At 42.2% G+C, this 18,204-nt stretch overlaps 1 protein-coding gene across 1 annotated transcript in view; it reads left to right on the top strand.

Moving 5' to 3' along the window:
- EFCAB5 (EF-hand calcium binding domain 5) overlaps positions 1-17,785 on the top strand; it is a 32,777-nt gene extending 14,992 nt beyond the window's left edge. The window contains exons 6-19 of the mRNA XM_086624755.1: positions 1,169-1,268; positions 1,985-2,336; positions 2,460-2,857; positions 4,720-4,934; positions 6,127-6,283; positions 9,640-9,929; positions 10,790-10,962; positions 11,698-11,926; positions 12,658-12,810; positions 14,003-14,106; positions 14,842-15,095; positions 15,673-15,902; positions 16,074-16,170; positions 17,634-17,785. Coding sequence (XP_086480881.1) covers positions 1,169-1,268; positions 1,985-2,336; positions 2,460-2,857; positions 4,720-4,934; positions 6,127-6,283; positions 9,640-9,929; positions 10,790-10,962; positions 11,698-11,926; positions 12,658-12,810; positions 14,003-14,106; positions 14,842-15,095; positions 15,673-15,902; positions 16,074-16,170; positions 17,634-17,785 — 2,904 coding nt within the window. The remainder of the gene's footprint in view (positions 1-1,168; positions 1,269-1,984; positions 2,337-2,459; positions 2,858-4,719; positions 4,935-6,126; positions 6,284-9,639; positions 9,930-10,789; positions 10,963-11,697; positions 11,927-12,657; positions 12,811-14,002; positions 14,107-14,841; positions 15,096-15,672; positions 15,903-16,073; positions 16,171-17,633) is intronic.
- The last annotated feature ends 419 nt before the right edge of the window (positions 17,786-18,204 follow it).

The raw sequence follows: 18,204 nt of genomic DNA, 5'->3' as shown, positions 1-18,204 counted from the left end.
CAGTAACAGAAAATGTGACTTATTCACTTAGTTTTCAGTTTTAGCTTCCTTGGGAGGCACTTCTCCACTAAGTGATGGGTATCTCTCAGTTGTTTTCCAATCCTCTGTTCCTGAAAATCAATGTCATTAATTACAGTTTTAGATTATAAACAATGCAGTCATCTTGAGCTCATTTCTAGAAAAGAGCAGCAAACTTCTTCCTTTATTTCTTCAGTCTAAAGGCAAGAAAATTTCACAAGGAATTAAAAGCTCGATGAATTTTACATTTTGCAGTCTTTACTCTGAAAGCAAAATGTGAAAAGGAAATCAATGAGTCAGTTGGAAAGCTACTTACTACAAATAATGAACTTAAGTAAAACCATTCTCTAATTAACTACTGCATTTCACTAATGGGAGGGAGATTACAAAGGTGGCAGGACTGAAATAATGACAACAGGAATTCAGCATTAAATGGAAAACTTGCATTCACTTAGATTTGCTTTACTTTTCGTACTCACAATTTCCGCATTGGAAATGACCCATCTCATTGTCTTTTCCTAGTTTCATTGTCTGCGTGCACTCACCCTGAGCAACAAGGACTTAAACCACTGTGTGTTCCTTTGCACTGGAACTACGGATACCTCTTTCACCTCTGTGGTCAAATGTGGATGGATTTTTAAAGGAAAGTAGGGAGGTTGTCATATTAGCTCAGATTTTTGGACTAATAATTTTCCCAGGCACTTGCCAATACATAATGCTTCAAAGGAAATGATGGGGCACAAAACCAATCTACAATGTGCAGTCACTAACATAATACAGCACAGCCCATAATATGTGGAAATTCTTCCCTAGCACTGTCAGGCAATCAATATCTGTCCTGAAAGTGTGAAATGTTGAAGCTTTGATCTTTACATGAAGAACTCCTTTGGCAGAAGTGGTTACAATCATCCAACTGTAATTTGTCAAGAATATGCAAGAGGATGCGCCTGCAAAGTAATATGTATAAGGAGTTCCAGCGAAGCCCTATGAAATAAATTCACTTCTTTGAAATTTGTATTGATGTTCCGGTAATGGATAATTTTCAGTCACAGGTAATTCTTAGCTAATGGTGCCTTTGTAGTGCTGCAAATGTTGATGTAAGTCCCAAGAACCAGAGACAAAATACAATAATTGTAATCTTTTTGTCTAGGTTGGTCGCTTAGGGAGACAAAAAATACTTGCCCTTCTGGCAGGCTTCTATGACAGAAGCCCGACGATGGCTAAGGGGGGATTCTGCAACCCAAGACAGTGTAAGTATACGGAATGTTTCAACTGTGGTCAAGGCATTAGGAGGACACGTGGGGCTGTACAGTTAATCGACGGTTTATAATTGTTACCCGAAATGGACAGAGCCTAAAAAAGGACCCAAACGAATGCTGTGACCTACCTATACACCATAATTTGCAAAAGTGTTTTGCAAACGGTGATGCAATGTTCAGAGCTACTACAGCATCCAAAACTTTTCCTTCCTACAAAATTCAGAAGTACTTTTTGGAAGTAGGATTAAAGAGAGACTGCTTTTCCTGAAATAATTGTTCTTTCTTACTGGGCAATATTAGAGGTTAATTTTATGTTTACACTAAAATTTCTCCAGGAACATGGAAGGAAAAAAGATAAAGAAAAACCACAGAGACTCGTCTACATGAAAGTAAAATATCTTTAAGATATTGGACATTAATTAAATGCTAAGATCAAATGCAAGGCAAATTACAGCTTTCCTTCGTAGTGTGGAGAATTATGAAACATTTATTTCAAAAGAAATATGGTGCAATAGACAATAACAAATGCGGTTCTCTGCAGGCAAAGGCATTATTCTGAAGTTTTGTGTTTCTGAGATGTGTGTTTGCAGAAGGTACTTTCTGATAGTTTTTTAAAACACATTTTTAAAAAATGTTTTTTATGCAATACTAGAGAACATTAAACCCAATGCAAACTATCAACTTATCAATATTTTTTTCTATTTTAGGGCCAATAATAGAGCTGCAAGAGATTGAGCTTGTGGATTTATGGGGAGGTCTTGATGACCCGGAAGTTTGTGAGGAACTCAATGAAAAGTTAGTCTTGTCTCAAACAGGAATTTCTGAGGGAGAGATTTTAGCACATCAACCTGTAGGTGATAACAGACAACGTATGTATAGAATGAGAACTAGCGTCAGAGAAGGTCTTTTTGAACAAATGGGCATGAGTGAAGCTGAGACTGGAGGAATTTCTAAGGAAGAAAACCAAGCAGCAGAATCAAGTGATTCTGAGTTGAGAAAGGAATGGGAGGACACTGTGTCAGCAGTGAAAAGCACTGATTTTGAAGCTAGTGATTTGGAGGGAGATAGAATACATAGTGAAAAAGCCAGTTTCCAGGAAGATATCAAAACGGAGAGGCAAACGGAGTCTGCAAGTGTGGACAGACAGGAGGAAGCCTCTACTGGGTACAGTCTCAGCAGAGGTGGAGAACCCGGATCTGAAAAATGCATGAAGGAAGAGGAATTTAGGCTGAGTAGACAGCCTGATACAGAAACAAAGAGGGAAGAAGATTATCATATCTCAGACAGAGAACCCACCTCAGAAGGGCAAGTTAGTCAGGAGAAGGACAATTGCATTGCAGAGGTAATGAACACAGTTTCAGGACCCGCACCTGAAGCTACAACCAGGACCTCGGAAGACAGAGCTGCGGCAGACACGGACATCGTTGCTTCAAAACAGGATGCTCCAGTTGCAAATGTTGCGAAAGAAACTCCTGCAAGAAAAGAGAGTTTTTCTAGGCAGCATGGCAGCCGGTTTGGCCAAGAGACAAGCTCAGAGACAAGACTGCAGGATGAGGACTTTCTGCGAGACCAGGGTAAAGGTAAAGCATTCTCTTTTGTTCTGGCTGACCTTAGTCTTTTTTCAACATACACATGTGGACTGGTTTAACTATAGGTGTGGTTTTAATGCGTTTCAAAACTATTGAAAGCATGTGAGTGGTTTCTGAAGGCAGAAGACCATAAGCTTTGATATCTTCTCAGCATGGTGTTTTCTGCCCAGGTTTCAGAGTGTGTTCCTCTCACAGGATGGCAGGTGAGTCACTTTGCTGGTGATCTGTATTCCAGGCACTGAGCAGACACTTTAATTCAAGTAGGGACTTCCTGAAGCAGCAGCATTTTTATAATAAGGAGAAACTTTATTTTCTGTTTCGCTCTTTGGTATTAGTATAGCAAGACAGGAGCCTGTGGACGTTAAATATAGAAATGACTTTTAATAATTTTTAGACTCTGATTGCCCATAGGGAGATATATTATTGGATCACATGCCAGGAACCTTGTATTTTAATCTCTCACTGTGTTTCCAAAGGAATATCATACTTCTTAATTGTGTACAAACGCCCTCATTCTAGGAAGGCTGTGAAGGACCAACTTCCTTGCTTGCACTCTGTGAATACACTCTTGCGTCTCACAATGTAAAACGCTGCAGGAACTGGGTCTGCATTGCCAGAGCGGTCCAGTGACAGACTGATTACATAAAGGGCTGTAAAGCTGATGGTACAGCCCACTGGTACTTACAGCTTTCTGTGGTTAACTTCCAGTACTCAGCACTAACCTGTCATTCAGCCAGTCCCTGGATGCGCATCCCACATTCTTTAGGGCATGAAGTACTTTCAGCTTCAGAGCAGGTTCCCACCCTGTTCTCACAGAAGCAATGGTGTAGTGGTACGATGCTCTTTGAGAGAAAGGTGAATGGAAATATCTATCTTGGAAAAAAGTTATATTATTGCACTTGCTAGAATGGATATTTGTAGCTGGGCTTAAGAAATGTAACACTCACCTGGTGAATTTCAGGAAGCAGGATTTCCAGACAGTAAAAATAAATAGTTACTGATAACAAGGGTAACTCCAGAGACACAGAGGTAGATTTTACATATTAATCACCAGGGTGCTCAGACTAGTAAGCTGTGGTTCACAGAAGATTTCCTTTTTAAAATTGCAAGTCCAGCACGCTCAGACAGACAGGGTTCTCCAGCTGAAGCTAACCAGGAGTTTGAAGTACCCTGGTCAGGTGACTGCTCACATCAGCTCTTTTCATCCACTCTAGAAACTATAACTTGGATATATGTATATAAAGGCTTTTAGAAAAACTGTATCTTGTGTCTTTTTTTAAAGCCTGTGTCATTACAAGGTGTATTTTATCTTTCATCAGGTGACCTTCTGACTTGTGACCTAAGTTGCAGGTTTAGCAACTATGGAGTGAGAATTCCAGAGGACTGGAAGTGTGAGAACACTAGATTTCCAGGTATTTGGTCACAAAGTTGTGTGTTCACTTGGGCACATAGTGGCTGGTAGTGTCTGCAGACATGCCAGTACTGCTGTGAGCTGAAAGTTTGGATAAGAATACAAATGCTAATTCCCGAAGCTGACTCAAGATAAGAGCAGTGTAGTCTTTGTGTCGGAAGGCCACTTGCTGCACAACAGTAATTTCAGCTCACCTGTATTCAGTGATTTGACCTGGTTGTATGATAGCATCCATGCTAGACTGGAGCATAAATCTGAAGAGATACTATTAGAAAAGTATAAGCAGATTAAGGCCCTTAGTCAGCATGGAGTCAGTCCGTATTCAGCCATACTTTCACTGGATAAGAAGTGCAGGGTTCAGGACTGCGTTGATATCCTCCACGTGGCCGGCTTTAGGGCAGCATTTGGCTTCCTGTGACACACTGCGCTTTCTGTCTTTCAGACTTACATCCCATCATGGCAGAGATTCAGAACCGTTGGGCTTCTCGTACCAGGAGAGCCTTTGATGAAAGCTGCCTCAACCTGCCACAGTTTGTACAGCTCATGGAGACATTTGTTGGCGAGGACATTTCTCTGCCCACTGTGAAGAGGCTTATTGCATTTATCAAAGAAGAATACAAACAGACAGAAGAGGAAAAAATACAACAACTAGAAAAAGTAAATATTGATAACTTTTGCTGATCCTATGTCCAAACAAAAAACAAGCAAATGCCTACAGACACTGACAAAGTCAACTTTTAATCTCAGGCTGGCAGAGCTATTCACTTGCAGCCTTGCATTCTCTAGTTCTTCAAGAGACCTTCTACCCCTTTGTTTTCCTGTCCCCCCTCCCTAGCCCTTAGCTCTAGAAGTGATGACAGACTCATCCTGTAAGAGGTTGGCTGTCTGTTCTAGAGCTGGACTCAGTGAGACAGCAGGTTGACAGTTAATTGTGAAAGAGCTCAAAACATTCCATTCTGCTTATTCACCTTTATAATAGCCAAGAACCTGCTCTCTGACCTACTGCACTGGCATGTACTTATGAGGTTGTGGATGTTTGGGGGAGGATTTTAAAACAAGTGTGTTTGGTTTTGCTCTGTGCATGGCTGTATGTGAATGTGCACACGCTTGTTTGTTACAAAGTGCTCCTGCTATGCGTTGAAAAACATATTCCCCCTTCAGTAATATCCTCATGCACAACATCAGGGTGCCCCGTATCACCTCAGAGTAGAGATACATTTGTGGTGGGTCTGTCCATAGTAGCCTCTGTAGCTGCATTTTCCTCAGACCTCTTTCTAGTTTCCCTCTGTGCTGCTGACCTAATTTGGATGAGATATTGGATCTGACGGCTCTACTGTCCTCACGCTGAACGCGATGCACACTGCCAGTATTTTGGCCTTTGAGAGAATTCCACTCCAGCCATTTATCACTGTATGCTGTGCAAAGACTGAGTTTAAAGGACAAATTGTACATGCATTTGCTTGGAGCCCACATACTTCAGGGCAGCACCAGCAAAATAACAATGTATGGAAATACAAACTGTCACCTGTTTGGGTGTTACAAACAATCTGTGGTTAGTTCTTGCTGGGAAGATACTGCACTTACCTGAGCTGATCTCACCTTAGATTCAGCACAGGCTCCGTTTGTTCACTGGGAAATAACCCAGTGCTGATTCTGCCTGGTAAAACTGAATTGTTGGCTGTATTCAGTGTTTCCAAGTATCTCCCAGGTTTAATGATTTATCTGCAGGTCTGAGCTGTGTATTTACGGATTTGGCCTGACCCATAGGAAACTGTATTTTCCATATTTGTGTAGACATTGAGCATCGGTGTCCAGGAATTATCAAAGACTGGCTGTTTCTCTGTTGTAGGTTCACCGCATCTCTCGCTTGGCCCAACGGAAACTGCTTCTGGAGGCACTTTTCGAAAAGTGGGACAATAATGCGTCTGGGTTTCTGGACCTGGAAGAGGTGGATGCTGTTCTAAGCACATTCAAAGAAGGGATGGAAAAAGAGGCCTTGAGGAAGGGTAAGGAAAGAGCTCTGCTCTGAGCGAACAATGTCAACACAGTAGGCCTTGAACCATTCAACAACAGTACTAATGAAGTCGTTGGCAAGCACCGGTCGTTTTTTGTTTTTGCAAAGAGTCATAAGCATACAAGGTATGATGTATAAAATGGAAAGGAACAGTTACCCAGACCTACTTGTTAATGCGCAGCTCCATCCTGCTGCGCGAGACTCCTCTGCGACAGATTCCCAGTCAGAGAGGTAGCCCAATGCTTTCATGACATTGTGATGTGTTGAAAAAATTCTTTCAGCTGTAACATGCAACATATAGTTGTGATCTGGCAGTGAAAAACACACATAAAGCCTGAGGACACATTTTGCACTTTTAGTCTAGCCTGGCTGTGTTATCCAGGTATTTTTAATAGACACATTTTACTGTACTATCTGTAGGAATGTATCTCATAGGAGAGAACATCAGCTTTCCTTATGGGTCTCAAATAGCCTTTAATAATCCACACTGTTGCACAGCTCTCATGAATTAGATAGCAACTTGGAGTCTCACTTCTCTGTTGGTTCATTTCTCCAAATAAGCTTAGCAAATTGGGTCCTTGACAGAGCAGACTTGAGTCTGACAGAAGTGCTGCAGGTTCACCTGGACCTGTCTGGCAGCCTCGTACATATTAACACGTGGGCATTAGGTGCTCTGAAATACTGTATTAGCAATTAAAAACATATCTGCGTGTGTGCTTGGGTGGAGACACTGGTTTATTCATCTCCACGCATATCTTCACACTGCTTGTTCTGCCACACGTTACTGAAAATGGCTCATTTTGGCAACAGCCAAAATCTCTTTATTCTTTAGCTCACTTAAGACAGCTGGTGGGGTGAGGAGCGCACCGGTGTGCTACAGTTAATTCTCTCCAGGCTGCAGAGCCACACAAGAAACTGGCAGTTTACAGCTCCCTTGTATTCAAAGCATGCCAGAACACACTACAGAAATATGGGAGGACATAGTCCCTTCCATGAAGGGCTCATAAACCAAAGGACAAATAAATAGAAAGATAGCAGAGCAAAATCAATACCACCTACACGCAACATAAAACTATTTCTAGCAGCTTCAACCTCATCTCTCAAAGACATCGTGGAATGAGCAGGTTTGGGGGAAGGGTTCACAGACATTGCAGTCCTCCTGGATGAAAACACAGAGTGAAAAGTGGGTAGAACTATTTGATTTTCCTTTTAAGTGAAAAGCGTAACGTTACAGATATAATGGGGAAAATAATTCATTATGCTGTGGCTCAGTAATGAAGACATTGATCATGCCATGTTCAACTTCACGTGTATTTCTTCATCTCTTTCTTCAAAGAAAGAAAAAAGTGGAGGTGAAAATCCAAATATATTTATACTGTCAAGAAATTCTCCATCATACTTCTGACAGAAAATCAGAAATTAAATTAAAAAATACTGAATGTTCTTTAGGTGATGGGCAGGACAAGACAGCATTAACAGTCAGCTCCACCATGACAGGGGCCAGGTAGTACTTGCCACTGCTACAGCTCAAATCAGTGACAAAATTTCCCCTGACTTCTGCGGGGGAAGGAGGAGGCTCTCAGCTCCCGTAAACGTCAGTGTCTTGAGTGCACTGGGACACAATCCGGGCAGCTCCCTGCCTGTTCCTGGGCATCGTTAATCCAAGCATTTTCTATTACACGGTTCCGTATAGACCGCTGCATGTATCGATCACAGAACACTCCCTGCTCAACAGCGATCCCTCCCCGACCCTGCCTTTGCTTAGTTTGCCAGCGAGAAGCAGCCTGAGGAGCAGCTCTCTTTCCTTCTCATTCCTTCTTCGGGTCCCACAGGATTTGGAACCAGGATGCCGGCACAAATGATGGCAGTGTCCGTCACGGCGGCGCTCAAGAGAGGCACTGCCAGGAGCGTGACCAGGCAAGCCCAGCTCGGGCAGAGCAGCCGGTGAATCCCGGGTTTCCGAGGCCAGGAAAGCTGCCGGCGGCTTCCAGCGGCTGTGCAAGAGCACGAGCACCCCCGTGAGCCCGGAGCGGCGGTGCGGGCAGCGGCGGCACCGCGGCCCGGGAGAACCGGGACAGGGTCGAACGACGCGGTTAGACCGACTGCTGATTTAAGTAACATTCCCATAGAAACCGATGGGGTAAATTGGCATTTTCGTAATCAGTCAGTTGGGGTTACAAGTCTGGGATGAGTCCCGTTTGTCGTCAGGACCTCTGGGCAGGTCGGAAGTTTGTGAACTGGAGTGAGTAGATACAGGAATGATTCTCGAGAATCACAGTTTGACCTTTGTGGCATTCCTCAGTTCTCCTTCCTCCAAGCGAAAGAAAACTCTGCCAGACCTTCCTACTGCATAGTATTTGCCCATATGTGGGGCAGCTCAGCTGCAATATCTGGCACCCGAGAAAGGGGACTGAGGCACAGTTCCGCTCCCCAGCCTTGTGGAAGATGGGAAGGAGCAGCCTCCATGCAGTCGTCTTTACTTCTTTGCTCCCCTGGGAGCTAACAGGAAGCAGTTCACTGCTTTAGATGTTTTTCATACTAATTTATTCTTCTAAACCCAGCATTTCTTATAAAAGCTGTCTTGCTCCACATCTACATGTCTTGGTGCAGTGCAGGTGATTCCAGAGCACTGTTGTCCCAACCTCTGTACGACTTCAATAGAGTTTTCATTTTCTTTGCTCTTCGTTTATGAGATTTAGGACAATGCAAATGTTATTTCAATAATTCATCAAAGGCACCTAAACCAGGGTAATCAAGAATGATAGTTACTTTGGAAGGCTTCAAAAGAAAAACACAATGTCTGCAAGTATGGTATATAATGGAAAATCCAGGAATATGAGTGATTTGTGAAATCATCTGTAGACTCTGCCCTTCACATTTTTAATGGCGATGAATAGTTTTTCTGGAAGGTCTCAACTACTATTTCTGTACACAGAATTGCCTACCTGCAGCCCAGTCCCTCAAGTGTCCAAAAAATTTAGTTCTGACTTTTGATAACTCCAAGCAGCTTTCCTATTTTCCATTGACCTTTACTGCTTAGGTATGTTGCAGAGGTACAAAAGGGGCACAGGAGCAACACCATGGAGGTTTCTTTCTCCGTAGGTGAGAAAGTAGGAATCTAGAGGAAAAGGTGCATCTAGAGGAAAAGGTGCATCTAGTCTTCAAGCTGGAGGTTACCAGTCGGGATGATGACTTACATTTAGGAGACAGCTGGAAGAAAGCCAGAATGATGGACTGGAGCACTCCACCCAAAGCCAGTTTAGGGCTTTGTTCATATTTTGCACAAGAAAACCAGAACATTTTATTCAAATAGACTGTCCCTGTCTTATTTTCTGTTTCTTCTACTAGCAAAGAAACACTTTTGCTCCCGTTACCCCCAGCTGAGCAGAGCGGGGAAGCTATCTCCAAAGGCATTCCAGATTTTCCTTGAGTTAGTTGCTTCCGAGTTCACTGGCGATGAGGATGAAGCTATTGATAACTTGGTGGAATTTCTGACCAGAAGCGTGGAACGAAGTCACGTGGAGTGCCTGCAAAGCTTAACCAGGAGGAAATGGCTGCACAATATCCAGCAAGCAGCTGAGACCAGCGGAACAAGCATGGAACCAGTTTACAAAGCAGTGTTTAAGGCCCTCTCCCAGGTACGCATTCTGGGGAGCAAAGGAATTGTTTATGTTGAGATTGTGACGCTGGCTTCAAATCCTGATGCATTTGAGCGGAACTCACAGGTAGCATGGGAAGCTGGTCTGAGGCTGGTTCCTTGGGCTTTTCTGCACTTGGTTGGTGTTCAGGAGAGCCAACGGTTATGCACAGAAGGAGTCACAGGTCAGATCTGCAATACAAGAATTTTCTTGCCAATACAGAATACGTTTCATGGATACTTATGTCTCACTTTTTGAAGGGGTGACTCAGATCAAATCTGGAAATCCGTAGTTCAAGTTTTGGACCTTCTGAAATGAAACATACCAGACTCAGTCTGGGACAAAGATGGTTCATTTGTAGCAGAGATAATTTCATTTTTGACTTGCAGCTGCAACTTTAGATTTGTCCTCACCATTAAAGCCCCTTCAAAGCAAAACTTCTCTCATGGTACCTGAGATGTTCTTACAATATTGTCTAGATTTGTAATAGCAACTCTTGGCACTTGTTTGATTGTTCCAAAGGAGTCTCCTATTGGAGAAGAAATCTGTAGGAGTTTCACTTAGGCACAGGTTATAATCAGGGATTATTGTTATATGAACTGCTCTCCATTAGCAGCAGGAAAAAAAAATCCATTCTCCTTGCCAATCAAAATACCAAGTGTTTTTGCTTGTAGCAGAGCATAGCGGTCAGACGCAATCACAGCACAGACACGTAAATGTCATGCAATTGGTGCCTGACAGACAAACTCAGTGACCCAGAACAGCATCTCAGCAAAATGAGACAAGTGCTAAGTACATGAAATAAGTGTAATGGCCAATGGCTAATGTACATAATGTAATGGGAAACATTTGGTTGCTAGGATGCAGAAGCCCATGGGAATAACAAGAAGATCAGTGCATATATTGCCCTTCTGGAAGAGAACCAGCTCTCACCAGAGCGGGGACAGATTCTCCTGCGCTATGTGGCATGTACCCCAGATGATGCTCCATATGTTCTAAACCAGATACTTTACAGAGACATGAAAGGAGTAAGGTAAGAAAAGCTGCAAATAACTGTTCCTTTTTCTCAAAAATATTTGGAATGTAGGGGTACCAGACAGTGCTTGGGGTGCACTGGAAACAGAAGTTGATAGAGTACTCCAGAGAGGAAATCCCCTCAGGGACTGTTGTGGAATGATTCATTATTGTATACATGCCCTTCTACTTTCCATGGCCCGCTTAGGATGGCTCTGTTTGGGATTTCACTCCTTTCCTTGGGGAGATTAGCTCACAGTCTAATAAATCTCATCCCTTAGCAAAAGTCTGTTTTATTGGGCCTACATCTCCTTCTTTAAAAATTAATTCCCTTACACCAGTTTACATCCACAGGATATTTGTTGAGAACAATGCCTTTCCTTCCACACTATAAACAGCTTTCATGCCTCTTCATTTCTCTTTTCCAAAAGCTAGACATGTTTGTCTCTTTCTTTATCTATCGGTTCTTCTAACCTATTAAATGCAACTGCTGCTCACTTCGGTATTCCCTTTCATTACATTCATTAGTTGATGTTTTTAAAATGTCCTAAGGATGAAAAGTGCTTTATTTATTACCACTGTCTTTGGGATGCAAGTGGCAAATGTGGTATTTCTGGGTGTGGTCACAGTAAGGAGCTAACACCTTCCTTTTCTGATGCCAAAAAGCAGGGAGAGCTCAAAGCTGCAGCATTTATTGCTTTGCTAAAGGTTTTCTGCTGCTGTTAACAAACATCCTTGTATGTTTATTGTTCAGCTTTGCAGCTGCTGAAGAAGGAAAGCCAATCCATGTTCCAAGAGTTCAGCTCCACAGAAATATCCACTTCTGGAACTATGACCGCCCAGTGGAGGAGAGAAGAGGTTCACTCCTGGTACTGCCATTGCACGATGTTCGCTGGAGAGTCTTTGGCATTCTAGGACTTGACACTCTTCGGGACCAGTGTGAGACAACCATCTTTCTGACCCATGAGATCAGTTTCTATCAGGTGGGCACCATCAGAAAGCAGTTTGTTAGACCACTCTTCAAAAAGCTGTGTAGGGACCACGTGAGTTTTACGTGTTCCTTCTGAGTAAATGGAAGGTCTACAACTAAGAAAGGAACTGTTGGGCCCATTTTTACTGTATATGGTGAAAGTGATGGAAGACCTTATCAGTATCTTCCTGATTAGCATCTTATCTGTAATTGATTATTAGGTATCACAACATCAATAATTTATATTTAAGCTCCTCCTGACTAGTAAATTAATTGTACTTTTGTGTGGAGCCTAAAGATAGTAGCTTTTATTTCCTGAAGCTCTGAACCTCGTATTTATGTTTTGTTTCTGTAATGAAACCTTACATTTTACATGGTGGACTAATTATAAGCAACAGCAGTCCGGACTTCTTTGGGATGCTCTTTAGAACCAGCCTCATTGTGGATGCATCATCTGGGCAGCAGGGAGCGCAGCAAGCCAACATTACCGGTCAATTTGGCTATCTATCTCCACTAAAAACCAACTTTGTCTGGTTCAGGACTTGTCTCTGACCCGGGGGCTCTAGAGCTGTAGAGTGTTATTCAATAAGGGACATTTCACAGTCACTTTTCAGCTTTACGAGTTCTGATTAAAGTATCTTGTTAAAACCATTTTGCTTCGTTTTCCTGCATGAACGTTTCCCCGTTTTTTTCCCCAAATCATATGGAACTGTCTGGCTCATTTGGAGGATTTTGCTTTCACAGGGAGTTTCTCATGCATTCAGCAAAGCCTACCACCATGTCCGCACACAGGAAAAATTTCTACAAATGGCTGTTACTGCTCTGGACTGGTTGTATCCCAGGGCACCCAGCATCCACACTGTAATCACGTACCTGGTGGAGCCTGGCAAAGACAAGGTACGCAGATTACTGCAGTGAAAAGGCTTGAAAGGCTACTTCAGTGAGGATGTGCCATTTCTAGCTCCCTGTCATTTCCCAGTGGTTTGATCATAAAAACCAAAGCCTGCCTGAGATTCTTGTGCCTGTGCAACAAAAGGGCTACAAAGGTAGAGAGGGAAGGTTCCCTCTGTAAAGGAGGCCACTCTTCATTCATCCTCCCATGTAAAATAATTCAACAGCACTGCTAGCGTTTCTCCATGGGAAAAGGGAATATTGTCCTACTTCAATGCTCATAGCAACCAATAGAGCAAAACCTCACTCCTATCCATCCATCCATCCATCCATCCATCCCATCCATCCATAGGTTAGCCAACACTGCAAGTCCCTGCTAAAGCTTTGCTTTTTGGGACCTCCACAAAAGGAGCTACTTTTCTGTGGAGATTCTGCATATATCAAAATTACACTATTTTATAGGAAAAAAGAAGGTCCTAGTTAATGTATTAGCTTTTTATTCTGAACTAATGTCAGCAGCCAAGACATAACTACAACTCAGGAAGTGGCTGCTCCCAATTAGCTCGCTTGTAAAGGCAGCCCCATTCCTGCAGATCATATTCCAGTTGCTTAGCAGGCACTCAGGTCCTGGGAAGCTTGTCGCTTCATGTACAAGTGAGTTAAGAAGACAAAAAGTGTATGCAATATTTAGGACTGATCCTGTGTCATCACCAAGTCCCTATGACATCTGCTGTAGCCATAATTCAGCTGCTTCCTCTGATAAGCATGGTTTATGTTGGCAGCTCTCTGTTGTCATTCCAGGCTCTGCACTGTTCCCTTGTTGGCTGCCCGATAGCCAGGTCATTTGCTCCCCTCCGTGCTTTTCACATGTCACACTGACACAAACATGACATGAGAAAGAGGATGTGAAAAAGAAGGGAAACCTCTTCTTGGCCTGCGGGTGTTCCTCAGTGTGGAGCCTGGAGATGGATTAAATAGTCTGGCTGAGGGAGGTTCAGGGCACATTCTTCATGCATCTTGAGCAACACACTCTGGGAATAAAACCAAGCATTGTTGGGAGATGTCTTTAAACCATTCCATTGCACTTGAGCGTACACAAGAGTTTCCTTTAAGAAATAAACAATTTCCTCCCTCTCCAAGCTTTAAAATGGCTGTTCCTTTCTTGGATGCAGCCAAACCTCCTTTTTCTCTCTGGCAGACATGTGACTACGCTCTGCGCAAGATGATTACTACAGATAATACAGGACAAAAAGAAATTCATAGCTCTCCTGCTCTTTTCCTCAGAAAAGAAAACCTCTTAAGGTAGGCTCCAGCACCTGCCAGTGTCTGGCTGTAGCTCTCTCACTGTCAAGGTTTCTGGTGTGTATGCATGTGATACTGAATTATGAAGGAAGGAGTGAGGAGTATTTTCTCTTTGAGTTTAGGCCTGCAAAAACTTAACTTCCAACTTAATCCATACCAGCTGAGCTGCTGAGCAAGCTCTACATCTGCTATGAAAGGTTTGCAAGATTAGAGCCTACGCTGAAGCTTTTTGCTCTTCAGAATAATCTGTCCTTTCTCCTGGCCATATTAGTCGCGTTCCCTTCAACTATCTGTTTCCTTCCACTGCCAAGATCCTCACAGACTTGTCTTTTAAGCATATCATCTGTGTTGTCAAAGTTGGTTGAAGCCATTTGCTGTTCCAGCAGATGTTCTTACTTTTTATAAAACTCTATAGAACAAGTGTCAACGCGGTTATAAACAGGAAACAGTTTTTAAAGCAAAGTTTGTTAAATTCTTATGATTTTCAGCAATCACCTTGGCTAAGCAATATCATGTTCCACAACACTATTTTCTCCTTTTCGTATATGGCTTGAATGATACTTAGCGCTGTGCGTATTTCAGTTCAAGGAAATAAACAATGATTTAGTAATGTAATACCTTTGTTTTAACAACAAGAGATGAACGGCATCTTACTAAAATATGCTAAATAAATTACAAAAGAGAAACCAGAATGGTAAAGTCTAGTATATTTTCCTCTCTTTACTCTCATTTCAGAAATTACCTATTTAAGTGTGTAGATAGTTCAGAGGTCATTCGCACTTCTGTCCGTGGAGAATACCACATTGCAGTACCTCTCCGTGACCTATCAGGACAAGCTTTTGCGATCTTTGATATCAGCATTGGACACCACCAGAAATTACCACCTCATGAACACAAAGACCTGCAGAAAATGCTAAAGATGGCCCAAGCTGCCTGCTCTGAGATACTGAAAATATCTGTGGAGGAAACAGAACCAACCTATGTACTGGGTATTGTGCATACAGAGCCAAGGGAGTTTTTTTTAGGGATAAACTTAGGAATCACAGTAAAACCACATCTAAAGTATCATTCCTACAAATATGGAAAGACAAACACAAACCTTTGGTACATGTAAACTACTCCTGAGCAAGCCTAAGTGTTTAGCAGAGTATGGCTAAACAGAACGTTTAGATTTTGACTCCAGTTTACAGGATATTTTATGCCCAAGTCCCACTGAAATCAAAGGTGTGAAGCAAGGTGCTCTGTTGCCTTCAGGGATTTAGCATGTTCTCCTCAGAACTGCCCCAACTAAGATCAAAATAATTTGAATGTCACAGTTCCATCATTAATTACCTGCATGCCTAAACTCTTCATGGTCTCAGGACCTCTGCTTGCCCCTGAGGCAAGTGTTGTCTCCTTCTCAAGCACACACTCATTTTTAAAAGATACTTGGGCTGTACACAAATCGATCAGTCAAGGAGACAAAGAGTTAATCATAAAGAGGGCAGAGCCTTTCAGTTGATAACATAAGTCTTGAGTAGCAGATGTTTCTGAGAAACTTCTTGAAAGATTTGCTTTTGATTCCAGAGGCGGAACATGTGGCAAATTTGAGGCATGCAGGGATTCTGTTCCACCGGTTCATGCTGCAGGACCTGCGAGAGTGTGTCCAGAAACTTGATGCTGAGAGCTTTGCTGAAATAAAGAGCTATGTAGAACCCCCAGCTCTGGTACACAACATAGTTAAGGCTGTGCTGTTGCTACTCCATCCAAACTGGAAGGGCTCAGAGAAGACTGAGAACTGGAGTCAGTGTATACTGGTGAGACTTCAAAATGTTGACTCTTTTCCTGCTCTTCTTCCCCAAGAAGATATAGTGGAATTTTTGAAATTTGAAATAATTTGTTACCTAAAGATTTCCTATGTGCTTGAGTTAGCCATCTTTAATTCTGTAACCCCCTCTGAAGTTCTCTTTTTGTTCTCTGCATTGCAGAAACTTGATGAAAATTTGATTCAGGAGATCTATTGCTTTGATCCAACTGCTGCATCTGTGCAAGTTCAAGCAGAGCTGCTGCTGGACTGCATCGCTGGTAAATATAATAAACTAATTGGGAGATACGGCTCAGCAATGAAACAGTGTCAATGGCAACCTTCAGCTGAGTGCTTTTAAGGTCCTTGCTTCAGAAATGAACTTTGATTTCACAATAGATTAAACAAAAGATAAGGGGTCCTAAATATCTGCAGTCTATTTTGGTCAATAAGGGTCAACCTGTTAAATTTAGAATCAAAATTCACTGCCTTAAAGAAAAAGGAGCAGATCAGCTTTGAAACCTACCAGAACAAGTGATCTCATTGTAAACACCCAGATAAACATATTAAGAATGATGGTTCTTTTGGCAAGTAATCTACCCTGGACCACCCTGACCCAGCTCCAAACATCAACACAATTGTGGGAGGACAGTGTGAGCCCTCCTCTTTATAAACACCATCTGCCAGGTACTTCACATACTCACTGGCCACATACAGAAGCTGGGTTTCAGTCTGTCTTTCTCTCCTATAATTAATATGAGCTTTTTTGGTGACAGAGCAGTCAAGAGGCTATAATTATTTGTAATATCTCTGCAAGAGAAATGACTGTTGTTCTTGTTGACATGTCTCCCTTGATGATCTAATGCCAGATGAGAGGCCTGTTAAAAATCAAACCTAGACAAGACTTGTTAATTTAGCTGAGGGTATTTATCAACAGTACCCTGCTTACTGATGAACAGTAAACACTTAGCGCAGTCATAGTCCCTTTTCATGCGTTCTCCTTATATATATTAAACTAATTCACTGGAAAGAACAAAGCAGGCCTAGAGCATCCAGTCTTCCTCCAGTTAGGGATGCAGATGTAGCTAAAATAATACAGGTTTGGTAAACTGCTAATAAGCTACAAAAGGTTAGTTTCCCAGGATGGAACTTACTGAGAGAGAGCAGTGACAGATCAGTGGTGTGTGAATACAGGTATAGCTCACAATTATAGGAATTCCTTTAAAACATCAGTGTTCACACATGGTGTGTGTTGGACAATGTTCATATGTTCCATATGTGTGCTGTAATATAGAACAGAGCACATATCAGCCTACATTCTATTGACAGAACAACCTTCAATGGTATGATTCCATGGTGACCTTTAGTAGCATTTGGTAAAAGAGCTTTGAAGGACAATTACTCTTAAATCAAACCTAAGCTTGGAAAAAAAAAAAAAAGCACTTTTCTCATTGTATTTTTAATTATCAAACATTTACCATTAAAATACAGCTGAGCGCTTTGTACAACAGAGGACCTACCACAATACAAAAGAAATTATAATAAAAAGGCAGCACTCCTCTGCTTGACCATTCACTGTCACGATAACGCTGTGTGCTTTTCAGAGCATCGCCGTTTTCCAGGGTGGAATTACTGGACTCGAGGAAAGCTCCGCTGACGGGATGCTCTTCTCTGTTCAGTCTTGTGGCAACACTGGTCGCAGTTTTGACTTGGCTTTTGGAGTTACCTCTTCTCTTTGTTTCAGGTGTACCTCGAGCGGCGGTGTGGCCGCACCGCTCCGCGCCAGCCGAGCTCCTGTGCCACTGGATACACACCTGCCTGTCGCTGGCACAGATCGCACGGAGCCAACACAGCCAAAACCCTCCATCTTCAGCCCCTTCTGGCATCCAGTTCTAATATGCCTCCAATTAAATCTCTAATTCCTCATCAACCGTTGTTATTCTGGTATTTGACATCTTTAATTAAATTAGCTGTTGCTTTTTGATTTGTTATGCATAGCTACTAAGTATTTGTTAAGACGGTAAGATGTCTGTTAGGGATTATTAAGAATAAGCAATAAAAACATTAAAGGAAACCATTTTGCTAGTTTATCTACTAAACTTTAAAAGCTTGATTAAAGTTTTTTTTTTTTAATTAATTGTCATGAAAGAAAAGAGACGAAGGGAACAGTTTATTACTACCAAGCTACAATGCTTATAAATGATACAGCAAAAATCTTCAAGGTTCCGTCTCCTTAAATTACTTTTTAGGAGTAATTTTAACTAAAGGTTCTTAATCAGCATTTTGTCAAGTTCTAAACGTGTTGCAGAAAAGCC

This window comes from Tauraco erythrolophus, chromosome 21 (assembly GCF_009769465.1).
Source record: "Tauraco erythrolophus isolate bTauEry1 chromosome 21, bTauEry1.pri, whole genome shotgun sequence".
Taxonomy (NCBI): domain Eukaryota; kingdom Metazoa; phylum Chordata; class Aves; order Musophagiformes; family Musophagidae; genus Tauraco; species Tauraco erythrolophus.
The sequence above is the reverse complement of the archived record's forward strand: the minus strand, read 5'-3'. Positions and strand labels throughout refer to the sequence as shown.